The sequence below is a fragment of the Jaculus jaculus genome, chromosome 8 (assembly GCF_020740685.1).
Source record: "Jaculus jaculus isolate mJacJac1 chromosome 8, mJacJac1.mat.Y.cur, whole genome shotgun sequence".
Classification (NCBI taxonomy): domain Eukaryota; kingdom Metazoa; phylum Chordata; class Mammalia; order Rodentia; family Dipodidae; genus Jaculus; species Jaculus jaculus.
Window position 1 is genome coordinate 57,006,727 of NC_059109.1, and position 11,671 is coordinate 57,018,397.

The 11,671-nt window shown below is 41.3% G+C and overlaps 1 protein-coding gene across 5 annotated transcripts in view; it reads right to left on the minus strand.

The window, feature by feature from the left end:
* Capn3 (calpain 3) overlaps window positions 1-11,671 on the minus strand; it is a 69,591-nt gene that overhangs the window by 38,278 nt on the left and 19,642 nt on the right. For 2 of the 5 annotated variants that reach the window (XM_045156431.1, XM_045156429.1), the window contains exon 1: window positions 11,220-11,468. The exons of the other annotated variants lie outside the window; for them this stretch is intronic. In XM_045156431.1, the coding sequence (XP_045012366.1) occupies window positions 11,220-11,468 (249 nt within the window). Of the gene's footprint in view, window positions 1-11,219; window positions 11,469-11,671 lie in introns of those variants that run through there. 5 annotated transcript variants of the gene reach the window in all.

The following is an 11,671-nucleotide window of genomic DNA, read 5'->3' on the forward strand; positions in this document are numbered from 1 at the left end:
GGCAAGCCAAGAGCACATTTGGTGCGGGGCTCGTGGTGGCGGTGGACTTTGCGCAAATCCGCCAAGCAGGGCTCCGGAGACAGCTGCGTTCTCAAGTCCATGCACTAGATCACAGGCAGCACCAAGGCCAACAGAGCATGCTCTGGATTTTATTTAGAGGTGTCTTACCTACTATATATCTCATATATGTATATATATATGTATATATTGGTTTTTCAAGGTAGGGTCTCACTCTGGCTCAGGCTGACCTGGAATTCACTATGGAGTCTCAGGGTGGCCTCAAACTCATGGCGATCCTCCTACTTCTGCCTCCCAAGTGCCGGGATTAAAGGCGTGCACCAACATGCCGTGCCAACATTGATGTTTTAAAAGGTTACTTATGGTAGCTGGAAAGGAATAGATCTAGAAATAGGGGGAAAAAAGATATGGAAGTAGGGATGGAAATAAACTAGGAATATAACTGTTTGAAAATAGTTTTGACAAAAAAAAAATCACAGAAAGTTTTACATAGCCGGGTGTGGTGGTGCACATCTTTAATCCCAGCACTTGGGAGGGAGAGATAGGATTGCCATGAGGTTGATGCCAGCCTGAGACTCCATAGTGAATTCCAGGTCAGCTTAGGCTAGAGTAAGACCCTACCTCGAAAAACCAAAAAAAAAAAAAAAAAAAAAAAAAAAAAGAAAAAGAAAAGAGAGAGAAAGAGTGTTGTGCATAAGTAAAATCTAGAATTAAAGAAAAAATAAGTTCAAAAACAATCTGTAGAAACCAAACACAATCTGAGGAAAAGAAACCTAAGTGCGTATCAAGTTGATGACATTGTCACACACATAAAAGGAGCTATTTCAAGTGACTTAAAATATAACTTTTTGGTTATTTCTCTTTTTAGATTGTATCCTGAGGACAAAATCCAAAACTCTTTTATAAAGAACTAAAAATCAGGGGCTGAGGATGTAGCTCAGTTGTAGAATTTGTCTAATGAGCAGAAAACTCTGAGTTCTGTCCTCAGACCGAAAACTGGGCATATTGTGTATATACTTGTATTCCCAGCACTCAGGAAGTTCAGAAAATTTCCAGTTACACAGTAAGTTCAAAGCCAGCCTGGGCTACATACCTGAGATAATAATACAACTTTGCAGTGTTAACATTGAACTCTTCTTCTTCTTCTTTCTGGTTTTTTTGAGGTAGAGGTAGGGTTTTGCTCTAGCCCAGGCTGACCTGGAATTCACTATGTAGTATCAGGATGGCCTCAAACTCACAGCAATCGTCCTACCTCTGCCTCCCAAGTGCTGGAATTAAAGGCATGCGCCACCACACCTGGCAACACTGAATTTATTGAATGATTTTTTTTTCTGTCTCCCTAAAAGTAATTTCTATTCCAGTGCACTGGAACCCCACAGATTGGGGGATGTGGCTCAGTGTTAGAGCTCTTGCCTAGCATATGCAAGGTCCTGGGTTCAGTCCCAGTAAAACATACACACACACATACACACACAAACATATACACACACAAACATATGCATGTGCACACACACACACACACACACACACACACACAATCTGGAAGCAGTCAATAATAAAGGTTTGTGAAGAAAGAAAGCAAAGAAAATAAATAGAACAAATGTCAAAAAGTAAAATTCAAAAAATGTTTTCCCAAAACAATACATTTGATACTGTATATTGAAAGAAGTAAGAATGTTAATCTAGAATTAAGTTAACCTGGAACGACTAACATGAAAATATATTCTATAACATTACTGGACTTCAGAGAAAAGGAAAATATTCTTTGAGTATGTAGTGAAAATATTCTTTGAGGATGAGAGGAAAATACTAGATTATTATCAGGCTTTTTGTTGCTGTTGTTGTTGCTATTTTTTGTTTTCTTGAGGTAGGGTTTTAGTATAGCCTAGGCTGACTTGGAATTCACTATGTAGTCTCAGGGTGGCCTTGAACTCATGGTAATCCTCCTACTTCGGCCTCCTGAGTGCTGGGATTAAAGGCGTGTGCCACCACACCTGGCTCATTAGGCTTTTTAGTAGCAATGCTTTATGGCAGAAGAAACTTAGGCAGTGTATCTAAGATACCCAAGCAGACAAATGTGAACCAAGGATTTATAATGCAGCCAAACTTTCTTTCAAGGGCAAAGTGTATGGGCAGACTTTCCAATATGTAAGAATCCAGGAAATACCAATCTCATGAGCTCTTCCTTAGAATCTAGAGAAGGATCTGTAGACAACAAAAACACTAGAAAGATGCCAGTTTAAGGGTGAGGGTTATTTAATATAGTTACTTGGAGAATTAAAACTAAATAATAAAGCCGGGTATAGTGGCTCACACCATAATCCAGGCACTCAAGAATCTGAGGCAGGAGGATTACAGAGAGTTCAAGGCCAATCTGAGCTACACAGTGAGTTCTAGGACAAGCTGGGCTATAGGGCAAGACCTCTCTCAAAATAAATAAATAAATAACCAACAAAATCCCCAAATAATGGCTGAAAGGGATAAGAGAGAGCATGGTTGCCTATAATGTTCAGGCAATACATAACTATTTAACTCCAGATTTAAAGAAAATTTTTTTGTTTATTTTTATTTATTTATTTGAGAGCAACAAAGACAGAGGGGGAGAGAGAGAGAGAGAGAGAGAGAGAGAGAGAGAATGGGCACACTAGGGCCTCTAGCCACTGCAAATGAACTCCAGATGCGTGCACTCTCTTGTGCATCTGGCTAATGTGGGTCCTGGGGAATTGAGACTCGAACCAGAGTCCTTAGGCAAGCACTTAACTGCTAAGCCATCTCTCCAGCCCAATACATAACTATTTAATACTCACTGCAAGCCTTATAATTGGCCAGCCAGGCCAAATGAGCCAATGGGGTGCAATAGTGGCACGTCCATCATGGTGGAAACCAATTGCCCTCCAATTGGACTGGAGGCCCACTCCAAGGGAGGGAATACATCCCTGATACTGAAAACTTAAAACAGGGGTAGTCTTGAGCCCTAGGGGTGTAACATCTGCTGATGTCTGGACTAGTGTATATACTATGCTTATCAAACTGCCCAGTAAGCACTTCTCTTAATATTCATACCCTTATATTAATGCTACTCTCACTTTGGATAGAGAACCTTCTCTTTTCAGATGGCAGTGACCTTGGGACAACTCAGAAGGTATCATGGTGCTGGAAAGAAGTAACTAGAGTACCGAGTAACATCTCGATCACACCTTCCGAGGCTCAGGGTCTAATGTGGAAGAGGTAGCAGAAAGAATGTAAGAGCCAAAGGAAGGGTTGGACTCCTTACAACATGCTCCCTCCAGACAAAAAATTGGCCTCCATATCCATGACCTCATAGTGCCTGACACTACCTACACAAGACCATCATAAGAGGAGGGAAGGATCATGGCACCCAAATAGAGGAGAGACTTATTGAGATGGCAAGTGGATATGCTGGAGAAGGGAATTTCAAAGGGGAAAATGGGGGAGGGCGGTATTACCATGGGATATTTTTTTATAGTCATGGAAAATGTTTAATAAAATTGAGAAAAAAAACTACTTAATACTATCTTGCATTTAAGAAAAAGAAGCATTTTTAGGATACTAAAAGAACACTATGAGCTGTCCCATAGTCACAGTTTGAAAGCTGAGATGATACAAATTATATGAAGAAATTAGTATGGAAGTTCCAAAAAAAACGTAATAAATAGAGCTATATTATGACCTAGCTATGCCATGTCTAGGTATGTATGTGAAGGAATCTAAGTCAGCATGTGGTGGTTTGAATCAGACATCTCCCATAGACTCATGTTTTCAATGCTTGGTCCCCAGCTGGTGGCAATTTGGGAGGCAGAGCCTTGCTGGAGGATGTGTGTTGCTGAGGTAGGCCTAGGGGTATTATAGCCTAGTTCCCCCTTGCCAGAGCTTAGCTCACTCTTGTTGCTTCCAACCAGCTGCTGTGGCAAGATGTGATGTTCAGCCTCTGCTCTATTCTTTCCCCGCCATGCTGAAAATTCTCCTCAAGACTACAAGCCAAAAATAAACCGTATCTTCCCATCAACTGCTTTTTAAAATTTTAATTTTTCAAGGTAGGGCTCACTCTAGTCCAGGCTGACCTGGAACTCACTATGTAGTCTCAGGGTGGCCTTGAACTCACGGCGCTCCTCCTACCTCTGCCTCCTGAGAGCTGGAACTAAAGGCATGTGCCACCACACTGGGCCCATCAGTTATTTTTAATCAGGTATATTCCTCAGCAACAAGAAAGTAACTACAACAGCATGTCATAGAGACGCTTGCAACGTTTATTGTGACAGTATTTACAATAACCAAATTATGGAGTCATCTTACATGTCTTACAAATGAAGAATGGATTAAGAAAATGTGGTTCAGGGCTGGAGAAATGGCTCAGCAATTAAGGCACTTGCCTGCAAAGTTTAATGACCCAGGTTCAGTTCTTTAGTACCTACCTAAAGCCAGATGCACAAAGTGGTGCATGCATCTGGAGTTTGTTTGCAGTGGCTAGAGGCCCTGGGTTTCCCATTCTCTCTCTATACATAATGAGTTGTTTTTCAAATTTTTTATTAACAACTTCCATTATTGTAAACAATATCCCATGGTAATGCCCTCCCTTCCCCCACTTTCCCCTTTGAAACTCCATTCTTCATCATATCCTCTCTCCCTTTCAATCAGTCTCTCTTTTATTTTGATGTCATGATCTTTTCCTCCCATGATAAGTTTTTAAAAATTTTATTTATTTATTTGAGAGAGTGGGGGGGGGGAGAGAGAGAGAGAGAGAGAGCGAGAGCGTGTGTGTGTGTGTGTTTGTGTGTGCGTGCGCGCCAGGGCCTCCAGCCACTGCAAACGAAATCCAGGCACATGCACCACCTTGTGCATCTGGCTTACATGGGTACTGGGGAATCAAATTGAGGTTCCTTGACTTTGCAGGCAAGTGCCTTAACTGCTAAGCCATCTCTCCAGCCCCACATCATTAGTTTTATACAACCATAAAGAAGAATGAAATTATGTCATTTGCAGGAAAATTGATAGAACTGGAGGTCATGATGTCAGACTCAGAAAAATATTGCATGTTTTCTCTCATGAGAAATCTAGTTTTAAAAGAAAAAAAGACCATGAAAGTAAAAGGGTGAGCATTTGGGAAGAGGAAGGACAGCAGGGGAAGAGGGGAAGGGAGGAACAAGAGAAGGTAGTGAAAGATGAATATGAGCAAAGTATAAGATATACATGTTAAAAAAATGTCATAATGAGGGCTGGAGAGATGGCTTAGTGGTTAAGGCACTTGCCTGCAAAGCCAAAGGACCCAGGTTTGACTCCCCAGGACCCACGTAGGCCTGATGCACAAGGTGGTGCATGTGTCTGGAGTTTGTTTGCAGTGGCTAGAGGTCCTGGTGTACCCATTCTCACTCTTTCTATATATATTTGCCTCTCTCTCTCTCAACTTAAAAACAAAATATTGAAAAATGTTTTTAAAGATGTCATAATAAAACCCATCTCTGATTTGCATGTTTGCCCTTTGTCTTGTTTTAACATGTGTGTGTTTTGAAGCAGAGTCTTATGCAGCAGAGGCTGGCCTTGAACTCACTCCAGGATAACCTGGAACTATTGATCCTCCAACCTCTACCTTTCCAGGGCTAGAATTACAGGTGTGTACTACCAGTATACCTGGTTGAAAGCTCATCACTTTGTGCCATGAAAAGCGCTACTAAAGCTGGGTATGGTGGTGCAGATCTTTAATCCGAGCACTCAGGATGCAGAGGTAGGAGGATCACTGTGAGTTTAAGGCCAACCTGGAACTATAGAATGATTCCAGGTCAGCCTGGGCTAGAGTGAGACCCTACCTTGAAAAATATGCTAATAAAAATTAAAAAAATATTAGCTGGGCATGGTGGCACACACCTTTAATCCCAGCACTCGGGAGGCAGAGTAAGGAGGATCACTGTGAGTTTGAGGCCACCCTGAGACTCCATAGTGAATTTCCAGGTTAGTCTGGGCTAGAGTGAGACTTTACCTCAAAAAAACAAACAAATAATTTTTTAAATATTTAATTTATTTATGAGAGAAAGAATGGACATGCTAGGGCCTCTAGCCATTGAAAATGAACTCCAGATGCATATCTCACCTTGTGCATCTGGTTTTATGTGGGTACTGGGGCTTGAACCAGGGTCCTTGGCTTTGCTAGCAAGTGCTTTAACCACTAAGACTTCTTTCCAGCCGGTAAAATTTTTTAAAAGAAAAAAAAAAAACAAAACTTCAAGTGAGAATCCAACATACATTGTGACTAAAGAAAAAAGTCCCACAAATCTCAGCTGACTAGGAACAAAGGAGAACTTTCTGAGGAGGACTTGTAAAGAACATTCTCTGTGGACACCAGGGTAATCTTTGCACAAGGTAAGCCTGAGCACGCGGAGGGCTGTGCACCTTGGGTGGAGTATCTGGAAGGCAGGCGCTCCCAGCTTCTCCAAAGATTTCCTGATGAAACGATCATGAACCAAACAACTCGTGAAAGTGATCTGAATTGATAAGCATGAGAGAAACAATTCGTAGTCGCTGAGGACGTACACAAGTCAATCAACTATGATTTGCCTGACGTCGGTAATTACATTCTTTCAGTTCGGCCCTATCACCCCATCGTTTTCTATTGATGAATCTTAAATAAAAGCGGTGGGTACAGTCAGTAAGGGGTTCTCTCTCCAGGGAACTTCTTGACCCTCTATTTTTTTTTTTTTAATTTATTTGAGAGAGAGAGAATGGGTGCTCAGAGCCTCCAGCCACTGCAAACAAATTCCAGATGCATGTACCACCCTGGCTTCTGTGGGTCCTGGGGAATCAAACCTGGGTCCTTTGGTTTCGTAGGCAAGTGCCTTAACCGCCAAGCCATTTCTCCAGCCCCTGACTCTCCTTGAAATCATATTTTGTGTGTTGTGTATTCACTTTGCATTAATCCACACCACTGGGTGGTGTAAACAATTCTCAGCTGACTAGGAACAGAGGAGGACTTCCTCAAGCCGTAAGAACGTCCCATTTTACAAAGAATGGCTAAGGCATCAAACCTAGTAGTGAGAAACCAGAGGATTCCCCTCTAAGATTAGAAAGAAGGCAATACATTCCTTTCACTACTCTTATTTAACATCGTACTGGAAATCCTATCTAACACAATTAGAAAAGGAAATGAAAGATATAAAGATCAGAACAAAAAAATTAAACTGCCTTTATTAACAGATGATGTGATTGCTAATCAAAACAAAAAAAACACCACCTAGATCCTGGGCTAGACTGAGACTCTACCTCGAAAAAGAAAAAAAGAAGAAAAAAGAAAAACACCACCTAGAACTAGTGAGCAAGTATAAATTGGTCATGTATCCTAGAACCAATTTATACTTACATATAAAAATATGTAAGTCAGTAGTGTTTCCTTTTTGTCAACAACGAACAATTGGAATTTGAAAGTTTAAAAATTTCCACTTATATTACCTCACAGAAAAATACATTTAAATCAGTATGAGCTTATATTCAGTTTAATAAATGCCTATATATAGAAATGCTAGTGTAATGTTCATGAGTAAATATATACACTACCTATAATATGACTGGATCTAAGATTGGGGCAGGAAATGTACTAAAGGAATAAGTTATGAGTAATGAAAGAAAGTCAGAACATCCTCTAGAAGTGAAAAAAATACCTACAATAGGCATACATGAAATAGACCCAGGTGGCAACCAAGAACTCCCAGTGATTGGTTATAGCTGGAAAAATGAATAATAAAATAAAGTAGTATTGGATTATAACTCAAACTTAAAAGTATAAGTTTTCATAAGTTCATATTGACATAAATAGTAGTTTCATGAAATAAATCATGCGGGTATGCATTTAACCCCAGTACTCAAGAGGCAGAAGTAGGAGGATTGCCATGAGTTCAAGGCCCAGACTACATACTGGTCAGCCTGGGCTAGAGCAAGATCCTACCTTGAAAAACAAAAACAAAACAAAACAAAACAAAACAAATCAAGGCTGAAGAAATGGCTCAGTAGTTATGGCGCTTGCCTGCAAAGCCTAACAACCTGGGTTCAATTCCCCAGTATCCATGTAAAGCCAGATGCACAAGGTGGCATGTGTCTGGAGTTCATTTACTGTGTCTGGAGGCCCTGGTGTGCCTATTCTTTCTCTGTGTCTCTATCTCTCTGTGTTTGCAAATAAAGAAATAAAAATATTAAATAAAAGAAATAGCTAGGCATGGTAGTGCACGCCCTTAATCCTACCACTTGGGAGGCAGAGGTAGGAGGAGGATCACTGTGAGTTTGAGGCCACCCTGAGAATTCCAGGTCAGCCTGGGCTAGAGTGAGACCCTACCTCAAAAAACCAAAATAATAGATAAATAATAAATTGAGAGAAAATAGGCTAAGCTCTCATGCAGAATTATTCTTAATAATTTATAGAGACCTCAAGGGTGCAGAGCATTCATTAAGTTTGAGTCTTGCTTCTGAAAAGAATAATGCAGGCTGGAGAGGTGCCTTAGCGGTTAAGGCACTTGCCTGCAAAGCCAAAGGACCTTGGTTCGATTCCCCAGGACCTATATAAGCCAGATGCACAAGGTGACTCATGCGTCTGGAGTTTGTTTGCGGTGGCTGAAGGCCCTGGCATGCTCATTCTTTCTCTCTCAAATAAATAAATAAATTAATTAAAAAATTTAAAATTAAAAGAATAATGCAAACAAGGAGCAGGAAAGATACTGTCTGGCAGAGAAGCCTGACAGGCACTACTCCAGGCAGGTCCACACCAACACTGATGACGCTGCCTGGACTCTGCATGTGTAATGTGATCAAAATACTACTTGACTTCTGTTGTCATCCTCCTCAAAATCCAGAAGCCCAGCCTAGTCAGGAGAAAAACAGCAGACCAATGTCAATTCAGCATTTCATAAAATACCTGACCAGTACTCTGTAAACTGTGAAACTCATCAAAACCCAGGAAAGTTTGAGAAAGCAGATAAAAGAGACACGAGAACCCAGTGTAATATCATATATTGGGTAGAAATCTTGGAATACACAAAAACAGTGGATCAAGAAATTGATTATAGGATCAGCAAATCTGAATAAAATGTGTGCTTCAGTTTTTTAATGAAATTGGTGCACCAGGGCCTCTAACCACCGCAATCAAACCCGAGACGTGTGCACCACTTTGTTCACATGTGTGACCTTGCGTGCATGCATCACCTTGTGCATCTGGCTTACATAGGTTCAGGGGAGTCGAACCTGGGTCCTTAGGCTTTGTAGTATCTTAACTGGTAAGCCATCTCTCCAGCCCTGTACATCAGTTTTGATAACATATCAATGTTGGTTGGTTGTTTCTAACAATTAACCATTAAGATATTAGTAACAGTAAAATATTAAAATATTAAGATATTAGGAATAAGGAAAACTGGGTGTAAGTTACATAGTCCTCCCTTACCCATAGAGGATATATATTCTAACATCTCTAGTAGTCTGAAACTAGCAGATAGCAGCAAACCTGTATATATTTTCCCTATACACATACCTATAATAATTTAACTTATAAATTAGGCAATGAGCAATAACTAATAATAAAATAGAATAACAAAGGCAATATAAAGGAAGTTATTTTAAACTTATGAATTATTTATTTCTGGAATGTTCTTTTTGCACTTTCTGACTCTAGGTAACTAAACTTGGAAAAAGTGAAACCGTAGATGAGAGGGACTGCATATGGGAATGGTCAGTACCACCTTCACAATTTTTCTGTAAATCTATACTTACAAAATTACAAGTATTAATTTAAATAGAGGTTTAGCAATTCAAAAATTTTTATATATTCTAATGGATTCATTTTGCAGTTCTGCTGAGTTTACATACATAATCCTCAGAGCCCACTGGTTTAGAGAGCTTCGTGTCTGGTCTACATGCAGTGAGAATTTTTTTTTAGGAAATTTAAAAAAATATTATTTGTTGGGCTGGAGAGATGGCTTATTTAAGACACTTGCCTGATAAGCCTAAGGACTCAGGTTCCATTCCCGAGAACCCATGTAAACCAGATGCATATGGTGCATGCGTCTGGAGTTTGTTTGCAGTGGCTAGAGGCCCTGATGCACTCATTCTCTCTCTTTCTCTTCCCTCTCCTTCTCTAATAAATAAATAAAAATAAAATATTTTTTGCTAATTTTTTTATGAGACAGAGAGCATGCATGCCATGAGAGAAAACTGGCGCCACAGGGCCTCTAGACATTGCAACTGAATTCCAGATGTGTGTGCCTCCTTGTCCACACCTGCAACCTTGCCTGTCTGCATCACCTTGTGCATCAGGCTTACGTGGAAACTGGAGAGTCAAACATGGCTCCTTAGGCTTCACAGGCAAGTGCCTTAATCGCTAAGCCATTTCTCCAGTCCATAAAAATTAATTTTAAAAAAATATTATTTGTTTATTTTTAAGCAGAGAGAGAGAGTGAGAGAGAGAATGAGAATGGGCAAATCAGGGCCTTTTGCTATTGCGCATGAACTCTAGGTACATATGCCACTCTGCTTCTGGCTTTCTGTAGATTCTTAGGAATTGAATCCAGGCTGCCAGGCTTTGCAAGCAAAGCACCTTCCCAGCCCCTGCAGTGGCTTGGAGGACTTTGTCCCATGTACTTTTAAGCAGTTTGACCTATTCATATTGACACACATGGGCTGTTCAGTTGCCCCTCAAACAGGGTAGCCCAAAGCAATTGTTTCACCCAGAAAGAAGCTGGACTGCTCAGCTGGGCTGTTTCTGTTCAAACAGAAGCGGCACTACACTGGTAAGCCAGCTTCTGACAAAAGATTACCGCTCGTCTCCAGCCTCGCATTTCTTTACTCCTCACCATCTCCCACGGACCCTGAAACTCCGAGCCTCAGTCCGCATCACCATTTCACTCTCCCTTCCCCAAACTCCTGCTCTCCACAAGAGCTACAGGAACCTTGTGATCGTATTGAAATTTTAGTCAATGCATCCATTGTCTTGAAAATGTTCACAATCTCAGGGATCTAGAAAGAATCATAATGATTTCCTGATTCCTCCTGAAACCAAAGATATCGTTTTTTATTCCTGAACGAGAAGTTATATATTGGGTAAAAAGAACCCAGTTAGCCACTTGCTCACAGAGGGACCAGCAGCCTCAAGTTCTGGAGCACTTCACTTCCTGTTCCCCCAGAGCTGTCGCCCCACTCCATGCCCCTCTCATTCCTACCTTTGGCCTCTTCCACGTAATGGCTTTCATCTTGGCTTTCTGGCTCAGCTCATGAGAACCCAGGGCCTGTGTACCTGCTGGGAAGACCCGGTCTTCAAAGAGGCACTTCTGAGCCAGACACCGTTGTTTGAGAAGGACAAAATCCTGCCCCTCAAATTTGAGGGGTTGTGTGACAGTGCCCTCTCCATTCTTCCTGTCTCTCTCCCGGATCACACGGTCACAGAAGAATCCTGGCAGCAGGTAGGGCATGATGGCCATTCAGGGAGTGGAGCTGGGCCTTCACTGTGGCCTCTCTCTTGCTGCACCCTCAGCCCAGGCCTAATCCTCCCCTGAATGGCCTGGAGCCTATATAGCTCCTCCACCCTCAGCAGCCCGATGCAAATGAACACAGCCCAGAGAAAGGCTGTAGTTAAGAGTCAGCAGCTTTGGCTGGAGGCCCCAGAGCCCATGGT